General features: G+C 40.8%; 1 protein-coding gene across 1 annotated transcript in view; it reads left to right on the top strand.

Annotated features, from left to right (window-relative positions):
* The window catches only part of LOC128606758 (hydrocephalus-inducing protein homolog), a 121,930-nt gene that overhangs the window by 47,455 nt on the left and 53,644 nt on the right, over positions 1 to 20,831 (top strand). The window contains exons 25-31 of the mRNA XM_053623150.1: positions 6,816 to 7,025; positions 7,121 to 7,261; positions 7,596 to 7,770; positions 14,873 to 15,003; positions 16,853 to 16,992; positions 17,075 to 17,211; positions 17,294 to 17,421. Coding sequence (XP_053479125.1) covers positions 6,816 to 7,025; positions 7,121 to 7,261; positions 7,596 to 7,770; positions 14,873 to 15,003; positions 16,853 to 16,992; positions 17,075 to 17,211; positions 17,294 to 17,421 — 1,062 coding nt within the window. The remainder of the gene's footprint in view (positions 1 to 6,815; positions 7,026 to 7,120; positions 7,262 to 7,595; positions 7,771 to 14,872; positions 15,004 to 16,852; positions 16,993 to 17,074; positions 17,212 to 17,293; positions 17,422 to 20,831) is intronic.

Genomic DNA, 20,831 nt, shown 5'->3' with positions numbered 1-20,831 from the left:
GGAATATTCACACGGTGGAGGAAATAAGTGGTTGTTGCTTAAAGGACCCAAAAAGGATGCACCTACAAACTTAAAGCACCATCTAAATTGATACCAAATCTTAAGTGTGTTAAGGACAACTTGATTATCAGTATATAGAGAGAGTTTTGTAGGTAGAGAGGAATAAAGTAAAGCAGGTATAGAGGATTCCCTAGAAGATGATAGTTCCAATTTACACCAAGAAGATCCAGGAGGTTCAACCCAGTAGCAAAGTTTATGGATGTGCGCAGCCCAGTAATAGAATTGAAAATTGGGTAATGCAAGTCCTCCACTAGGTCTACATCCCTGCAATAAAGTTTTACGAACCCTCGGTGGCTTCCCACCCCAAATAAAAGAACAAATGATTTTATCCAATGAATCGAAGAATTGTTTTGGCAGAAAAAGAGGAACTAGCTGAAATAAGAAAAACTTCGGTAATATATTCATTTTAACAACATTGATCCTGCCAGTTAGAGAATGGGGGAGGTTACCCCAACTTTGAATGTTGGATTTAACCTTTGAATTAAGGGGAGTGAAATTAGCTGATACAAGATTAGATAAAGGACGTGTTACATTGATACCTAGGTATTTAAACCCTGACTGACTAAATCGAAAAGGTAGATCTGACTGTTGGAGAGAAAATAAAAAAATATTAACAGAAAAACAGTCACTTTTCTCCAAATTTAACTTGAGACAAAACTGAAGGTTTCCAGAACACCCAAGACAGCAGACATAGAGGCAATAGGATCAGTTACATCCATCTTCAACCGCTTACTCCTTCTTCAGGGTCGTGGGGGAACCTGGAGCCAATCCCAGGGAGAATCAAGGCGGGGTACACCCTGACCGGGGTGCCAGTCCATCGCAGGGCACAATCACTGACTGACTAAATCGAAAAGGTAGATCTGACTGTTGGAGAGAAAATTAAAAAAAATATTAACAGATAGTCACTTTTCTCCAAATTTAACTTGAGACAAAACTGAAGGTTTCCAGAACACCTAAGACAGCAGACAGCATCAAGGCGGGGTATACCCTGATCGGGGTGCCAGTCCATCACAGGGCACAATCACATACACACTCACACACCCATTCATACTCTACAGGCACTTTAGACACACCAGTCAGCCTACCATGCATAGACACACCAGTCAGCCTACCATGCATGTCTTTGGACTGGGGGAGGACACCAGAGTACCCGGAGGAAACCCCCATAGCACGGGGAGAACATGCGAACTCCGTACACACATGGCCCTGGAGGGAATCGAACCCCGGACCCTGGAGGTGTGAGGCGAACGTGCTAACCACTAAGCATATAGCGACAATTTGTACCCTACACCATATCGGACTATTCCTTTAAACACATGGGAAGATCTTAATACTAGGGATGCACCGAATGTTCGGCAACCGAAATTATTTGGCCGAAAATAGCGAAAAAGTGTGTGAAAAGGTCGAATAAATTTGACCGAACAATGACGTGTTTGAGGACGTGACCAAATAGCCTAGCAACCAGAGTGAGACGCGCGAATGTCACTGGCTGCGTGCTCGGAGAGATGAGGGGGTGTGCGCATGCACGAGCCAAGTGCACAAGTGCTCGGCGAGCACATGCTCTTCGAATGTTGACAACTGTGACATTGTTTACTGTAGACACGTGCGTTTGTTTTGTTTCTGTTCTGTCTCCTTCCTGCTTTGTCACTGGTTGTTGTTCGGGGGTGTGGCTTTATTGTTTTCAGCGCTGCCAGCACTTAGCGCTGATTATATGCAGGATATATACCGCTCGCATCCCTGTACACCCTGAACCGACTTGAATGTGGGAAAGCAGAGAAGCTACTTTTCGTATAGACGAACGTGCCACTTTTCTTAAAGAAGTAGGCATATGTCTAGGACAATTATTCATTTGTTGTGGGTCCATCCACTTTTTTGCACTCTTGTCAATGCACATTTTAATGCACTTTTTTGTTGTAGGCTACAGAGTGTTACATTCTTTCAGCAGTCAGTTATAGGCCTAACATAGGCTATTCAAGGGGGGCTCAAAGATGACCACAAAAATATTTTTATTTTACTAATTTATTTATTTAAAGTTATATTGTGCCTTGTTGGTAGCCTATGCCTGCTGGAATGAAAAAAAAAATGTTTAGTGTTAAATATTTTGAAATTGTCCATCCAGCTATCCATCCATCTTCTATACCACTTATCCTTCACATCAGGGTCACGGGGAACCTGGAGCCTATCCCAGGGAGCACCGGGCACAAGGCGGGGTACACCCTGGACAGGGTTATTTTGAAATTGTAGTTTTTGTAATTGATGTTTTCTTTGAAAAGCAAGACAAAATAGTAAAAAGCACATTTTGACTATTTAACTTATGCAATGGTAAAAAAAAATTGCAAAATAAATGGAAAAAACGTGTTTGGTATTCGGCCTTTGGCCACATTTTTCATTATATTCAGTTTCAGCTTCGGCCAAGAATTTTCATTTCGGTGCATCCCTACTTAATACAATAGACAGAGTCTCAATAGCGACAGCAAAAAGCAGAGGGGATAAAGGACAGCCTTGGCGACACCCTTGTCCAAGAGCAAAATAATCAGAATAAATATCGTTCGTATGAACCCTGGTTTTAGGGGATGAGTAAAGGAGGCGAATCCAAGAAATAAATTTATCCCCGGATCCGAATTTCCTCAAAACTGCAAACAAATACTCCCACTCAACCCTGTCAAATGCTTTCTCAGCATCTAAAGAAATTACAATCTCAGGAAGCTCAGCCGAATGCTTTGACGTCCCTTTATAAAACCATTTTGCTCTTCATATATAATAAGAGAGCACGTTCTCTAAATGAGATGCAGTTACTTTTGCCAACATCTTTACATCTGGATTAAGCAGAGACAGTGGTCTGTAAGAACCACAGGAGATTGGATCCCTACCCTCCTTAAGAAGGAGAGCTATAGTGGCTTGTGTCAGAATTTGTGGCAAAGACCCACACTCCAAGGATTCGTTGAACACAGATAAAAGCAGTGGTGCTAATTTTCCAATAAACGTTTAAAAAAATTAAATTGGAAACCCGTCCAGGCCAGGGGCTTTGTTAGATTGCATAGTTTTAACTGACTTTAAAATTCCTTCAAGAGAGAGTGGGGAGTCCAGTTGCTTGGCAGTATTAGAATCAATAACAGGGTTACAAAGGTTTTGAAGAAATGCATTCAATTTATTATTGTCTGCAGGAAATTCAGATTTATAAAGTGAAGAGTAAAACGATTTAAAAGTAGCATTAATTTCCATGGGATCTGTAGTGACAATATTATAAGTGTTGTTAATACTAGGTATGAGACAGGAAATGGCCTGTTGCCGTAGCTGATGTGCCAGTAAATGACTTGGCTTGTCACCATGTTCGTAGTATGAACCACGAGTACATAAGCATTCTGCCTCTTTAGTCAAAATAAAACTAAATTCTGCTTGTCGAGACGCTGTTTAAGAAGTTCTGGAGGGTTCAATGCATATCTTTGATCGAGGTTACTGATCGCAGATGTGAGTTCATTAAGCCTAGCAGTGTGCCTTTTATTAGAGAGAACGGAGTAAGAAATAACCTGCCCTGTGATATAGGATTTAAGTGACTCCCATAACAATGAATAAGAAGTGGAGCATTGTGATTGAAGAAAAGAAAGTCGTCAATAGAAGTTGAACTGAACTCGCAGAATTCACTGTCTGCCAAAAGAAGAGAGTTAAATCTCCAAGGTGGTGGGCAACGTTTATAAATAGAAAGTTGAATATCTAATTGTAGAGGCACATGGTCAGAAATTACAATACCCAAATAGTCCGAAGAAACTACACAAGAATTAAGAGTACGGTCTATAAAAAATAATCAAAACTCGAATAGGAATGATACACCTGGGAGAAGAAAAAACTTTTTAAGAGAGGGGTTACGGGATCTCCATGCATCAATGAGACCGTTCTGACACATAAAATCGGAAAATGTTTTAGACATAGCAGATTGATTCAGAGTACGGGGATTAGACCGATCCAAGTTTGGGTCAAAAACACAGTTTAAATCCCCTCCGAAAATCAACAGGTGATTATTTAAAAAGGGGAGGCTGCTCAGCAACCTATTAGCAAATTCCACATCAAAGTTTGGAGCATATACATTTACCAACAAAACCTGTCTTTGCATTTGTCACGAACCTCGAATCGGCACGGAAGCAGGAGCGGGCGGCAGGTGTAGAGTGTCGTATCGGGAAGTTCAAGAAACGTAGTCGTAGGACAGGCAAAGGTCAAGCGATCAGGCGAACAACACAAACGGGGTCAGGCAGAGAGCGTAGTCGAAACCAGAAACAAGGGTTGAGGATCACGAGAAAGCAAACAAACTAGAACGGCTTGGTAACGCAGAGAAACGAGTGACTGAGCATATACTTCGAGTAGATTCTGGGTGAATGACTTCCCTAAGTACTAGCGGTGAGCGTGTGTGTGTGCGATGGGTGCCAGGTGTGTCTGATCAGAACTCCGGGGATGGTGAGCGCATGCGTGCATGAGAAGTGAGTGTTGCATCTTGGGAATTTGAGTTCTGATCTGACTGAGCTGTGACAGCATTAGGGTACCAGCAACTATAATATATCTACCATTCACATCAGCAATAACGTTAGTGGACGAAAACTGTGACCTTTTGCCAATTAAAATAGCGACCCCTCTTGCCTTCGAATTAAAGTTTGAGTGGAAGACTTGACTCACCCAAGGGCAGTGTAACCTATGATGATCTTTAATACATAGGTGAGTCTCCTGTAAAAATACTATATCAGAGTTTAAATGTTTCAAATGTGTAAAAACCTTAGATCTCTTGACAGGATTACCCATACCTCTGATGTTCCAAGTAATAAATCTTAGAGGTGTGCCTGTCCCAGCTGTGCTGGGATCCATATTACTATTAACCATTTAAATAAAGTAAACCATAGGGATACAAATAGCCAATTAGAGCCAAAGTGGGACCCCCTCCCCCCAACAAACCCCTAAACACACACACACACACCCAAAGTCTCCATAAAACAAAAGAACAAGGAGACAGCAGTGTTTCCCACAGTAACCAAAAGTTGTCCACAATGTGAAAACAACTCGGAGTATAAGCTGAACTAACCAAAAAATATTACCAAAAAAAAAAAAGTTTCAGTAAGAGAAAAGGCCCCTACTGACTTCAAGAGTGAAAAACAGTATACGCGCAATAACAAATATAATCTTTTAAAGACTTGTTACAAATTAGACGAAATACAGATAATGTAACAGTGTAGCACGTAAGGCAGAGGAAAAAATACTAACAATTTAAACAAACTCTAACCTAGTCAGAGCATCAAAACAGAGAACCACATTATTACAGAGGTAGATTTAAGGAGAGCGAAAAAGACGCTGCTGTCATAGGTAATGCAGCTCACCCAGATGTCAAGAATTTCACATAGTCCCCCGCTTCCTCCGCTGAAGCAAAGTCCTTCTGAACACCGTTATAAGTAATGCGAAGCTGTGCCGGGTGAAGCATTCCACAGCGAGCCCCCTCAATGCCACGAAGTTGATTCCTAACCTCGTTAAACGCGGCCCGAGCCCAGGCTATCTTGGCTGTGTGGTCTGGGAAGACTGAAATGGTCAAATCAATCACTTTATTCAGTTGGCACTGTCTCGTGCAACGTAAAATGTCAACACAGTCACTGTGATAATGGAATCTGCACACAATAGCTTGTGGTCGTTCTCCAGGCTTGGGTTTAGGCTGAAGGGTCCGGTGGGACCGGTCCAAAACTGACTCCTTCTCCAGACCAAACGCCTCCTCCAGCAAGGCCGCTACAGCAGCAGTTGTACAGATGTCAGGCCCCTCTGGAACTCCCACTATCCTAATGTTATTGTGCCGTGACCTAGACTGCAAGTCCTCACATTTATTCTCGAATTTGGTTACGGTAGCAGTGAGAGACTCGATAGTTATCTTCATCTGAGCTATGGCACCGGTCCAACCAGAGAGAGCATGCTCCATTTCCCAAACAGTACCTTCAGTGTTGATAAGGTAGTATCAGTAGCAACTTTATCACTAACCAGCTGTGTCTTCACGGCTTGCAGGTCAAGCTTGATAGTTGACAGCGCATCCCAGAGAGTCTCCTGGAGTTCCTTTTTAAAAATATCAGCAATGTCCTTCCTCAGCGAAGCCAGCAACTTGAGCCTGAGGGCGGCGAAGTCGGGGTCAACACGCGGCGAGGTGGATTCAGGGGATTCAGGGGAAGAAGGCGATTCGCTCGCGGCGCGTACACAAGGCCTCAGTTGTGTCAATAGTATCATGAGCTTTTGTGTTTTTTCCAGACATTTTAACATAATACAAAGTTAAACATGCAAACAAAAAACGGAGAAGAATAAGTCAAAATCTATTGTATGACCGAAAAGTGCAAGTTAATTACAATTTTAATCGAAATCAGCAGGAGCCTCCAACTTCGCGTCTTACTCCGCCGACTGTATTGTTTTTAAAAGAAATTAGAGGAATAAATTGGATTGTATCTACCACATGTCTTGTTAATGTGTTCATTTTAACCCAACCCCTTATAATTATGTAGCACATTTCCAGGATACTGTCTGCATCAGTAAGCATAAAATACATATATTGTATATCTGCCAAATCCACATGTTCCAGTGGCCCTAATTAAATTTATATTAAAAATATAAATTGTTCTGGAGAGCAAGTCAGCAATAAGTACTTTTGTCAGTCTAGCTGGATTACTGTATCCTAAAACTGTGGTCAAGAAATTCTGTTCACTGTCTGCTTCTGTTTCTCTCTCTTTTTCCTGTTCCGTGCTCTCTCTTAGATATTTGACATTATGCCAATTTATGGGGTTCTGCAGCCTGGTGAGATTCAGCAGGTGATGTTCTCATTCTTTGGCCATGCTGACATCAGTGCTCAAGTGCTGGCAGTGTGCATGGTGGAGGAAGGCCCAACATATGAGATTGCCCTCAAAGGAGAGGCTTCACTGATCACCTACACCTTGGAAACAACTGACATCAACTTTGGTCCTCTGGTAGATATCTTTTATAACATTCAAGTGATTTTTAATGCTATATGTGTAATCAAGGTACTTTGAAAATCTTTTTCCTTTTCATTTATTTTTTTAAGTTATTTGACCATGTGGCAGAAGCAGAGATCATTCTGAGAAACACAGGAAAGGTGGGCTTTGACTTCAGTTTTATGCTGGAAGATCAGCATGTGTCCCCTAAAGACACCTTACCTGGACAACCACTTGTTATTCCCAGCATGGTGAGATGCTGCATTCTATCACAATAATGTTTAGATCAGATAATGTTCTACCATATATAGTGACTGTACTACACTGGAAGTCTAGAATCACTATTAAAGCGGTTTTAACATGGCAGACACTTTGAGAAAACACACTATATTAACTGTTAGATTGTTATAGATAAATTATTAGATTCAGACCCTGTTCATGTAAATCATGGAAAAATTGCCAGTGTGAGAGTGCTATAAATCAGTGATGTGTATGTGTCCTAACATTCTGTATTGTACATTGTATATTATAATTTGAAGTAATATATGATACCTGCTTGTGTATTTTGGTATATCTTGTCTGAAGGGCCATGTAAGGGCGAATGAGGAGATGAGAGCTTCTGTGTTCTACCTTCCTGGAATCCCAGAGGTTTTTAAGAAGACGTTCCAACTAAAGGTGGCCTTCTTTGAGCCAGAAAGTATTGTGATAAGGGGAGAGGGCATCTTTCCTAGAGTGTGCCTGGACCTGCCCAGAGACCTAAGTAAGCGCTCAATATAATATAATAAATGTACCATATCCTATAATATCTTGTATTTTATCTTTTTTCTTGAAGTCAACATTTTTTTGGCTTTATGTACACCGTCATAACTAATTTTTTACACAGTCAGTCTCTCTTTAGTCCGCAGAATTTAATTGAATTGAATGAATTGAATGCCTTTTATTGTCACTATACATATGTACAATGAAATTAAGAGCCACTCCTTTTTGCTCTGTGCAAACATGTACATTCAATACACAAGAAGAATAAACAGATAATACACAGATAAATAAACAAGATAAATAAACAAAATAAATAAACAAGATATACAAGATATGCAAGATAGATATGCAAGATAGATAGATATTGGGGTGGATGGGGGAGGTACTATGAAATGCACCGTTTTGAGACACTATATACATATGCTGTGGACTCAGTACATGTGTTTGTTTATCATGGTAATAGCTTCCGGGAAGAAACTATTCCTAAATCTACTAGTCCTTGTTTTGATGCACCTGTAACGTCTCCCTGAGGGCAACAGATTGAACAGATCAAAGCCAGGGTGAGAACTGTCCTTAATGATGGTTTTTCCTCTGCTGAGGCAACGGGAAGTGTAAATATCCATCAGGGAGGGGAGAGGGCAGCCAATGATCTTCTGTGCTGCTCTTACTACCCTCTGAAGCCTCTCCCTGTCTGCTGCGGTGCAGCTACCGTACCACACCGTGATACAGTATGTCAGCAGGCTCTCGACGGACGAGCAGTAGAAGATCAGCAGCAGATTGGAGTCCAGATTGTACTTCCTGAGAACCCTCAGGAAGTGTAGCCGCGTTTGAGCCTTCTTGATAACCGCTGTGATGTTATCCGTCCAGGAGATGTTTGCAGAGATAAGGACACCAAGAAACCGGATGGTGTGGACCTTCTCCACACACTCACCATTAATGAAGAGGGGGGCCAGCTCCGTGTTGTGTTTTCTGAAGTCTACAATAAGTTCCTTGGTTTTCTTGGTGTTTAGAGTCAAATTGTTCTTTGAACACCAGGCTGCCAAGTTTAGGACTTCCTCTCTGTAGGCTGCCTCCTCTCCTTTTGAGATAAGTCCGACCACTGTGGTGTCGTCAGCAAACTTGATGATAAGATTATTGTTGTAGACTGGTCTACAGTCATATGTGTAGAGACAGTACAGGAGGGGGCTCAACACACAGCCCTGTGGAGAACCTGTGCTCAACGTGCGAGTGGAGGAGAGGTGGGGTCCGAGTCTCACTGTCTGGGACCGGTTGGTGAGAAAGTCCTTTATCCAGGCACACATGAGGCGGGGGAGGCCAAGGGTGACCAATTTGGTGACGAGAATGTCCGGAATTATTGTATTAAAAGCCGAACTGTAATCCACAAAAAGCATCCGGACGTAGCTCTGTTGCTGCTCTAGATGCCTCAGCACATAGTGGACAGCTACGGCGATAGCATCCTCTGTGGATCTGTTTGCACGATAAGCAAATTGAAAAGGATCGAAACCTGGGGGGAGGTAGTCCTTGATGTGCTGAAGAATCAATCTCTCAAAGCACTTCATGATAACTGGAGTGAGGGCTACAGGACGATAATCATTCAGGCTAGTGGTGGGCGACTTCTTTGGCACTGGAATGATTGTGGCTGATTTTAGGCAGGACGGGATGACTGCTTGGGCCAGGGAGAGATTGAAAATTCTGGTAAAGATGTGGGCAAGCTGGTGGGCACATGTTCTGAGCACCTTACCAGGTACACCGTCTGGGCCAGCAGCCTTCCTGGGGTTCACTGCCAGAAACATCCATCTAACATCGTGTTCCCTCACAGTAAGTAGAGTGGTGCAGGAACCAGAAGGGGATGGAGGCAGGGCTGGACTGGTACAGGGGCCAGATGAGGGTGGAGGTGGGGCTGGAGCAGATGAGTGCCGTTGTTGTGATGTTTCAAAGCGAGCAAAGAAGCAATTTAGCTCTTCTGCCAGAATCGCACTCAGGTCTCCTGTTGTCGCCTCACGGCCTCTGTAGTTCGTGATGTTCTGTATGCCCTGCCACACCTCTCGTTTATTTTTGCTGGACAGGTGGGACTCTGTGCTCCTCTTATAGGCCGCCTTAGCTTCCTTAATACCACCTTTCAGGTTGGCACGGGCACCTCTGTACAGAGCTCTATTACCAGACCTGAAGGCAGCGTCGCGGGCTCTGAGGAGTGTGCGGACCTGTTTGGTCATCCATGGTTTCTGGTTTTGGAAAACCCGGATGTTTTTTCCCACAGTCACATTTCCGATACAGAACTTGATGTAGTCCAGTACCGTTCCTGTTAATGTTTCTAGCTCTTGATGTTCAAACAAATCCCAGTCTGTCTGTTCGAAGCAGTCCTGTAGTTTGCAGAATGCATCATCAGGCCAGGTGGTAACAGTCTTTATAGTGGTCTTGACACTGCGTCTGAGGGGGGTGTAGGCAGGGGAGAGCAGGAGGGAGAGATGGTCTGATTGGCCGAGGTGGGGGAGAGGTATGGCTCTATATGCGTGCTTAATGTTGGAGTAAACATGATCCAGAGTGTTCGCCCCTCTAGTAAAACACTTAACATGTTGATAGAATTTCGGGAGTACAGTCTTCAAGTTCGCCTTATTAAAGTCTCCTGCAATTATGTGAACACCATCGGGGTAAGCCCTCTGCTGCTTGTTTATGGTGTTCAACAGGAGAGAGAGCGCCATGTTCACATTGGCGTCGGGTGGAATATACACAGCCGTGATAATCACGACTGTTAGCTCTCTCGGTAGAAAAAAGGGCCGACATCTTAAGGACATGTACTCGAGGTCAGGGGAACAATGTTTGTCTATCATTGTTCCATTATTACACCAATTCTCATGCACATACATACAGAGCCCCCCCCCCTCTGCTCTTACCGGAGTCCTCAGTCCTGTCCCAGCGAAGCATAGTACGACCTGCTAGCTGCATGCTAGCATCGGGTATCCTTGGATGAAGCCAGGTTTCAGTGATAATCAAAACACAGCAGTCACGGACGTAGCGATTTCCAGCTAGTTGTAATTCCAAGTTGTCGATTTTATTCACTAGCGATCTGGCATTGGAGAGAAACAGGCTCGGTAAAGGTGGCTTGTGTGGTTGTTTTCTTAGCCTTAGCATAATACCAGACCTGCATCCCCGCTTTTGCTTCCTCTCCCGCCTCCGTCTGCGCCGCCTTCTGGACCCGACAACAATCCACGGAGAGCCCGGCAATCTCGCTATGTCGTCTGGGATGTTGTGCGTGCGATGAAACATTCTCGTAATAGGTATGCGGTGTTGGTCCCCAATATCCATAAGGTTCTGACTTGTATAGCGGATGTTCGTGGAACCGATAATGCTCAAACAAATAATAAAGAAATAATACAAAAACAACGAAAAGGAGCACTGGAAAGGAGAGCCGTGAGCCGCAGCAACTGTGTGCGCCGCCATCTTGCTGATCTAACAGTCTGTGTTTCTTACTGTATGGTTAAGACAGCTACAGTATATGTAAGGGATCTTTTATGACTTCATTATTGACTCTTTAAAAAAATAAAATAAAAATTTAATGTTGATTATGACTTAATGACTAGCTATAAAATTAGGAAATGGTTAGCAAGGTGGTTAGCACATTGACAATGGTGCATACTTTCATGTATGAGGCCAGGTGGCGGATGCAAGTGCGGTTAAATGACGCACTTATATAGCGCTTTTATCCAAAGCTCTTTATACTGTGTCTCATTCACCCATTCACACACACACTCACACCAATGGTAGCAGAGCTACCATGCAAGGCGCTAACTTGCCATCGGGAGCAACTTGGGGTTCAGTGTCTTGGAGCATGTGGAGTCATGTGGGCCAGGAATCGAACCGCCAACCCTACAATTAGTGGACAACCCGCTCTACCACCTGAGCCACAGCCGCCACAGTCAAAAGGCTTTATTAAAGAGGCAGGCAGACAAATCCAGATCGTGAACCAAAATCAAAGTCCTAAAACAGGTAAGGGTCAGGCGATGTACAAACAGAGACAACACGGGAAATCCAGAAATACAAATCACGAAATCGAAAAAAAAAATCAAAACACAAGGAAACATACACAGAAACAAAGTTAATGTCAAAACCCAGAAGTATCGCACTTCGGGCTGCTGAGCGTGCTGACATATACTTTGTTAAGTAAAACTGCCTCATAATCAGTGTACATACTGAATAGTCATGAATAAATAAAATAGTCAAATGAAATAATACTACTTATGGGTTGCAGGTCTGCTGTCCAATATAGTTGTAATTGCCCCAAACTTGAGCAGTAACCAATACCGGCCCTGTATTTGAACTGCCTCATTCAAAACTTAGTCCAGACTGAAAAGGGGTGAGAAAAAGGAAGAAGAAATATGGTAGGGCAAATCATTTTTCACAGCACTGTACATCTGACCCAGCCAAGGTTATTATAGTTTTGCATTTTTCATTAGCTTTTATTTTGTTTTGACTTTGTTTTCAAATTCAGTTTAGTTTTAATTAATTTTTAAAGCATGTTTGCTAGTTTAGTTTAGTTTCTATTTTTTGAAAATGCTTAGTTTTAATTTAGTTTTAATTAGTTTTAGTGTTAGTCTTTTGTAATATGGGTTATTTGTCAAGGCCAGAAAAAGTATTGTGTAATAAAAACTCAACAAAAACATCATACAATTTTAGAAATATGTATTCAACAATAACACCAGTACATAAAATGTACATATGGGAACAAATATGTAAACAGTCTACACAAGACGCTGCCGTAAGTGTAAAATGTGTAAGTGAGGTGTGCCAGGAAAAAACCTAAATAGGCAATAGATTAAAGAAGACATACATGAACAGCATGTATTCAACTCATTTGTGAGCCACACATGACATTGCTTAAGAGCCAGGAGTGTCAGGGAGCTCAATCTGAGAAAAGAACATGAAACAAATTTAAAAAAAAAAACAACAATATACTCTAGAGGGTCAATCACCCTGTGTGTGGGTGCTCCAATTGGTGCAGGTTATGCAGAGCATGGTGAACCTGGCCTCTGGGCGGATGAAAAAAACAAGCTGACACAACCATGAAAGATGCTGTTAATCCTCTCTTGCTCCAACCATATACACATAGGGTCAGCTTCCTCACATCCTTAATGATCTCTTAATTTCTGCTTTGCCGTATCCATCTTAGCCCCAGTAAGGCTGTTGACTCTTGCAGCTCCAGGTGTTTAGAACTTTGGTTCGAGTGAAGTGGCGAACTTTTTGAAGGCAACTCACACAGTTGTGTAGACATCCCAGTATCAATAAACATATTAACCAAGGCTTCCTCCCGCTTGTGGTGTGCCTGCGTATTTACTAACCAGCAGCTATCGGTTCGCTGGTGAAAGCACTGCTGTAGTGTTCTCTGTCCTGCGGTTGTCTCCGTCATGCTGCCTAGCCCTGTAACGGGGTTAGCTTCTGTTTCGGGGGAGGGTGGGCTTGGCGTTCTCCTTTACCTTATTAATGTAAGCTAGGTTAGCCTCCTTGTGCGGGCTTCTCAAATGTTCTTTCAAATTCGTGGGATTTTTCCCTTTAATAAATTGTCCACATATTTCACCACCTTCCACTGCAAGGTACTTGCTTTTATCTGACACACAGTCATATTCAAAGTAATCCCAAATAGGACTCTGCCACTTTCTTCTGACTTTTGGTACCGCCAGGCGAGGAGCATGGACTATGCTGTGTTCAATTTGACATGGAATGTTGTAATTTCCGGTTTCCCAGTCGGAAATGTCAACTCTGAAAGATATTTGCTCTATGAAAGATATTGACAAAGACGAAAACTAAGGACATTTACTCTGTAATTGTATTTTATTTTAGTTAGTTTTGTAAACAGACAATACAGTATTAGTTATCGTTTTTTTGGTAATGCCTCGTTTTTATTTCGATTTCAGTTAACGACAATGTTTTTTTCACACCTAGTTTTCGTTATTTCGTGCATTTCATTTATGATTGTAACATTGGACCTAGAAGAAGTTCACAGGTTTGAGGAAGATTCCCATTGACCAAAGCCATCTTGGACCGGCCTGGAAATGAGTTAAATAATATTTTTTATATTGGTATTAGCAAGAAGCTTTGATTGAAAGAATTCACCCAACCCTTTTACCAAGTGTCAGTGAAATAAAGAAATACCAGTTAAATAAATAACACAAACAAACATTAATTGGAACAATAAGGGGAAGTGCTTACTATCTTCCATTCTGCAGAGATTCTGTATACAGCAGAAGTATAAAGAATTTTAAAATGAACAGACGATCCATGGTCCAGAATGTATGTAGAACATGGATATGGTGGCCTGGGAAGGCAACGTTGAGGGCACATGCACATGTATGAGTTTTAGGTTTAAAATTGTTGCTTTCTCTTTTAAACTTATATAACCCTTGAAACAGACATAACCCTTGTAACATTTTAAATTGAAGGGAAAATAAGGTGGAAAAGAAGGTAAATGATTTTCTTTTAGCACTCCGGGTAGTGTTGCCACCTCAAGACTCCCTGATGTGATGCTAGGCTTGGGTTACTGTCTGTGTGGCATTCTTTGTGTGTTTATGTGGTTTTCCTCTGGGTTCTCTGGCTACTGGCTACTCTAAATTGCCCCAGTTGTGAATGAGTGTGTGAATGTGTATGTGCATGGGTGCCCTGTGAGAGAATGGCATCATATTCCAGGGTATATTCCTGCCTCATGCCCAGTGTCCCAGTACAGGCTCTGAATCCATTGAAATCTGGTAAAGCTGGCCTTGTCCAGTCATTCTAAATTGGCTTTAATAATTTAAAGAATATAGTGGAACATGTATTCCACATACTGTAATTATGGGGTTGAAATTACAGCTATTCCTTGGAGCCAACAGCAATGTGGATAGGCTTCCCAGTATTTTGACAGCTAGGATGGGGTGGGAATGATGACATGGTCAGCCTGGATGATTTGGGAATGGTATTGGGGAGGTTGTGGTTATAATTTCTTCCCCCTGCAACTGGCTATTTTAAAGTGGTGCAGTAACAGAAGTCCTAATATGAAATGTTTTGCAATATATACCAAAAGCTTATATAAATCAGTAAGTCAGGCTTTTAGGCTCCAATTTTGTGTATTTTTGTAGATGAAAAACAATATAGCTCAGTGCTGAAGGAGGCAAAGAAGGCAGTTGAGAGTGAACCTCAAAGAGAGGACATGCTAAGCAGAGCTGGTACAGAGTTTGGTGAACTGTGTGAAGAGGACTACATTCCCACAGTAAGTGCACCTCAGAACACTGGAGGCAAAGTTCACATTTCTTTTCACTGATTATTGATTATACCTGAATGATTCTACAGGTTTACATGTCTTATTGATTTACTGAACTACCAATACCAATGGTATTTGTTGTTGTGTAGGGTCAAACTGTAAATTATTATAGACTTGTGTGTTGCATGTTATTTTGCTTCTTTTGAAATTGTCTGTTATATACACTAGCCATCCACAGGAACACCTGTACACCTCTGCATGATTTTATGCACTGCAACACACATCTGCATGATTTTATGCACTGCAACATTTTTGACTAATTGGATAATAACATGAATATTCAGATGTTCCAAATAAAATGGACAACGAGTGTATATACAGCTTTATTTGCTGTATTTGTCTACTCAGTTTGCACAGTTATGGGAAAACAAAAATACACCCTCCTTCAAACATTTTTTTTTAAATTTACCAGAGCCTAAATAACAATTGTGTATTCCTCACCACCTTCTATTTAAAATAAATAAATAAATATCAAGTGACAAACACACAAAATCACCTTTAGCAAGAGTAAGTTGAAATAATTGTTTTCTGTAGGAGTTTATCAGTCACTTACATTGTTCTGGTCCACTGTTCTTTACAGCATTGCTTCAGTTCATTGATGTTTGAGGGCATTTGTTTATGCACAGCTCTCTTAAGATCCCACTTTAGCATCTCAATGAGATTGAGGTCTAGACTTTGACTTGGCCATTCCAACACATTGATTTTTTTTCTTCTTTAGCCATTCAGATGTCAATTTGGTGGTGTGCTTGGGATGATTGATTATGTTTACATGCATATCAATATTCCAATATTAATCAGAATTTGGCAATAGTGTAATTAGTATTGAGTCATGTAAACACTGCAATCCGATTGCCCGATTCAGATTAAGACAATATTCTGATTCCCCAAATTCTGATTCCCACCCCTGGAATATGCCTGTTTTAAGTTTTGGAAATTTGTTGCACGTAAACACCTTATTCAGAAAATCCACTGAAAGGAGATATATGCGCATGCTCAGTCCGCAAGGACTTGTGGGTGCTAACAGATGCTTAGCTGTAGGCTAGGTATTTAGGAATGGCAACTCAGGCATGCTTACAAGAACCATGTATACAGGAATAATTCGATACCTGTACACACATAAACAATGTATTCAGGATATGGCTGCAACCCGAATATGGACCTTAAACGGAATTTGATGTGAATGTGAAAATAGCCAATGACTGCAAGTTTCCTAGGACCTGTGGCTGCAGAACAAGCCTAAATCATCTCCCCTCTACCACTATGCTTGACAGTTGGTTTCATGTGTTTGTGGTGATATGTTGTGTTTGGTTTACACCAAACATGGTGCTGTGCATGATGACAAAACATCTCCACTTTGGTGTCATCAGTCCCAAGGATAGTGTTCCAAACTTGTGGTTTGTTCAGATGCAATTTTGCAATTTTGGGATGCCCACTCCTGGGAAGATTTCACTCCTGGCAACTGTCTTGAAGATGCTCCATTTGTAAACAGTCCTTCTCACTATAGAATGGAGAATTTAAAATTGTTTGGAGATGGCCTTATAATCCTTCCCAGATTGATGAACAGCAACAAATGCTTCTTTGAGGTCATGGCTGATGTTCTTTCTTCTTGGCATGATGGAGACACACACACACCTAAGTCCTCCAGATCACCAAACTGCTAAAAGTTATTTGTTTGTATATAGAAGTTGGTGAGGACCACACAATTGTTGTTTAGGCACTGATAAATAAAAACATAGAATTGAAGGACAGTGTACTTTCTTTTCCCCATTACTATATATGTTTGTGTGCATGTGTGCAGTATGATGCTCTGCTGCAGATGGAAGTTGAGAGGCTCCTAGTCAAGGAGAATTCTATAGCCACTGAGAAATCCCAAAGAGACTCTGTGCAAAGTGAAACACCTGGATCCATTTCTAGCATGTGGCGCAGAAAGCTCAGCAGGTACCATCACATAATAAAATTATTAAAAGATCCTTGCTTTTATTAAAGAGAAACATGCATTTGTAATATACCATTCTGACAGGTTTATTTTGCCTGAGTACATTCTGGACTTTGGTTATGTGATTCACGGCACTGTATCTACTCGCATTGTCAAAGTGACAAACACTGGGCTTCTCCCGGTGTCCTTCAGAGTTGAACGACGTTCTCTGGCAGGCACAGGTTGGTTCTTGCAACTTCTAGCTTATGGGTGTACTCTCGTTACAGAACAATGCATACAGAAGTGGGTTCATGTCTTTTCCAGGATTTAGCACAGAGTTGGACAGGGTGAAGAATCTGCCCTCCTGTGAGACAGAGACATTTGAGGTGAAGTTTGATCCACGAGGTGCAAATATAGAGCTCGCGGAGATGAGCACTGTCTTGCCTATACAGGTAGGTTTGTCATAGTGTTTAAAGGCATTGATATGTAGTGGTGAACAGACGTAAGCCATGGATTTCAAGGGGTTTACTTGTCATGACTTCATTGCAATACACAAAATCAAATGTATTATGAATGTTATTGGTGTTATTTAGTAAATCTTAGTGAGGTGCAATATTCTTATGATGGAATACTCAGTTCTAGCTTTTCCTGCTGTAAAATAGCTCTCTTTGATGAAACTGGAAGACTATAATCCTGGAAGGCTTAGCATTTAGCTCATGGTGTTTTTTTTGTTGTTGTTTTGTTTTTTTTTTGTTTGTTTTTTAAAAAAGCTTCAGGTAGGTACAGTATATGTATGTCAGGAAAAAATTTAACAATAGATTAGTATGAAGTAGGGCTGCATGATTATGGCCAAAATGATAATCCCGATTATTTTGATCAATATTGAGATCTCGATTATTTATCACGATTATTCATTGATTTTAGGGACAACATATTTTTATTGCACTTTCGCATTTAAATAAACAGACCGCTGCTTTCACCTCCATGTTGTGCTACATTCCTGCTAATGTACAAATCTTTGCATCAAATTAGACTGATCCTTAAAGTGCATCATCTTGTAGAAGCCAAATATAAATAAAATTGTACCCAAAATATAGGATAAGTAAAAATAAAAATGCCAGCAACCAAATGAAAATATGTGATCAAATATAACAATATGCAACCAAATGAAAACAATTCAGGCCTATGCAGAAAAGGCAATAACAGTGTTTACAGGAGGAGAGACGCAAGACAGTTTTTCTAAGGAGCACTTGTGAACCTAATTACAAAAATTTAGGAGCACAGTTGAAGTTTTTTTTATTTTATTATTATTATTTTTTTTTTAGAGATGGTAACATTAATGTGCCACAATATAACACACAAGTAGGCATGAGAAAACTTGAGCTGGTCAATTATGTGAGAATTTAGGAACATAGTGTGAGCCATGACAAATTAATTTACCTTCTGATAAACTAAATGTAATATTTTCAGTTAATTTTACAGACTGTATGCAAAAAACAACCGTTAACCTGTTCCACCTTGTAAACAAATACAATAAACATCAATGTTCAGTCTTTGAAGTCTGCTCCTCTTAAATATATTTAAAGCTACACTATTAGACATTTTCCACTGTCATGGTTCTGGGCTGGAGTCAGTTCTCGAACCACTCTGTGTATATTGTGTATATATCTGAATAATCTCATATAGGATGTGACCGGGGCAGTTCATTTACCCGTCAGATGCAAAGTGCTTTAGTTTAATGCTGTTCAGTAGGGATGCTCCAATCAGGATTTTTACGACTGGACTAAGATTAATGTCAAATTGATATTAAATGCAACCCATAGTAATTAAACATTATTTCATTTCTAATTTTATTTATATTTTATGAAGTTATTATAATATATATTTTTTATCTATATTTGTAGATGTATATTGGACTTCCTGTAGTTTTTATTCCAATTGTATTATACAACTCCGAACAGGTCACTCGCACTGGTGTGAATAAATATTTATTCAGTTGCACAAAGTACTGTTCAGTCGCAAACGCGAGTGAAATGGTCACACTGTAGAGCCCTGAGTTTATCTGCAAAGTTTTTTCCTGTTCAGCATGATGACGTTTAATGTCCCCGACAACCTCTGTAGTGCCATTTAGTATCATGATTTCCCCTCGCGCAAGCGCTGGAACTCGCAGCGTAACTGGCAGCTCGAGCGCTAAAATGCAAATACCATTTACGGGTTTGGCATTACAAAATGACGTCATCCCTGCGCCGCTCTATGTGATTGGCAGTAAGTTTAGGAAGTGCTTGATTTGATGTGCAGCGGAGTTTTCTTTGAGTGGAGGACAAAATTTAAACGTCAATATCGCAGTTGATCATGTTTATTTAATCGTGGGCAGTCAAAATCGTAATCGCGATCGATATTCGTTTAATTGTGCAGCCCTAGTATGAAGGACCTGTTAAGCTCTGAGAGTCCAGAAGAGTCTTAAGACTTCTTCGAATGCTATCATAGACCTGCATAGTTTCTGGTGGGATATTGAACCATTCTTCAAGAAGAAAACCTATTGAGGGGTCAAGGATGGGATTTGCCTATATGCTCCAGATTTTCCTCTCAAGTTTCAATGAAGTCTAAAAGTAATGATGGAGAGACCGTGGAAGGTGCTGACTTCTTCCTAGTATTCATCAAACTGCTCTTGAATATACAGAAAATATGTAATGGGGTGTTATCATCTTAGAATAATGGAACATCATCAGGAAAGAGTACACCTGGGTCAGGCGACAGAGATGGCAGCAGTTGCAGGTTAGAATGCTTTATTGAAAAGCTGGCAAACAAATACAAAACATTTAGGCAAGATTGTAGTCGCAAAACAGGCAAGGGTCAGATATACAAACAGACAAAATCAGGCAAGGCATGAGAATCAAAGACCAGAAAACCAGAGTAACAACTCATGGGATATAAAGCTCGGTAACTTCACGTAAGAATACACACAATGGATAATTTTGCTGTGAACTGTGGGTTTGGGTGAGTATATATATATGCAGTGTTCCTGATAGAGTCCAGGTGTGTGATTAAAATGAGGGCAACTGAGAACATGATTACAAGTGCATGGTTGCGTAAGCAGAGAGTGCGGGTGCTAGCGTGGCCTGCCTGCAGTCATGACCTGTCTCCGATTGAGAATGTGTGGTGCATTAGGAAGCGCAAAATAAGGCAACGAAGGCCCCATACTGTTGTGCAGCTGAAAAAATGCATAATGGATGAATGGGGGAAAATTCCATTGGGTAAACTTAACCAACTGGTGTCTTCAGCGCCCAAATGCTTGAAAACAATCAGAAACATTTTAGAGAAAAATAGGGGGGACAAAACTTAAAATAACCTTTTATAACCTTCAATAATCTTTTATAACACCCTTTTATAACTGGGGACGTGGATGTGTTCAGAATGAATCAATCACATTCAATCTCATGTTCAAAAGTGATTATCCTACAGCTATCATCAATGAAATTATTTGGATTAACTCCAAATAAATATCAGCTCCTTAAACAATTAATTGAAAACGTAATTACAAAATTTAGACAAAAGAATTAGGAAATTAGAACAAGATGTATACAGGGATCAGTCAAAATCGAGTTCCCTTAAACAGGATCTGCTTATTTGAAAAGAGCATTATAACTCTCTGTGGTAAAAGCTGAACCCAGCTTAATTCATCTCAAGCAAGCGTTTTATAAATATTGATAGAAGTCAGGTAGACTTTTAGCTTGGAAGATTAAACAATTACAATCAACTAAAGTGATAAATAATATTTACACAATAGCTGCTAATCTGACATCAGATCCAGTGCCGATTGATGAAGCTTCCACCGTGTTTTTTCACTCATTACATGCAGCAG

This window comes from Ictalurus furcatus, chromosome 4 (assembly GCF_023375685.1).
Source record: "Ictalurus furcatus strain D&B chromosome 4, Billie_1.0, whole genome shotgun sequence".
NCBI lineage: Eukaryota > Metazoa > Chordata > Actinopteri > Siluriformes > Ictaluridae > Ictalurus > Ictalurus furcatus.
Note: the sequence above shows the minus strand (reverse complement) of the source record. Positions and strands in the feature narration are given on the sequence as shown.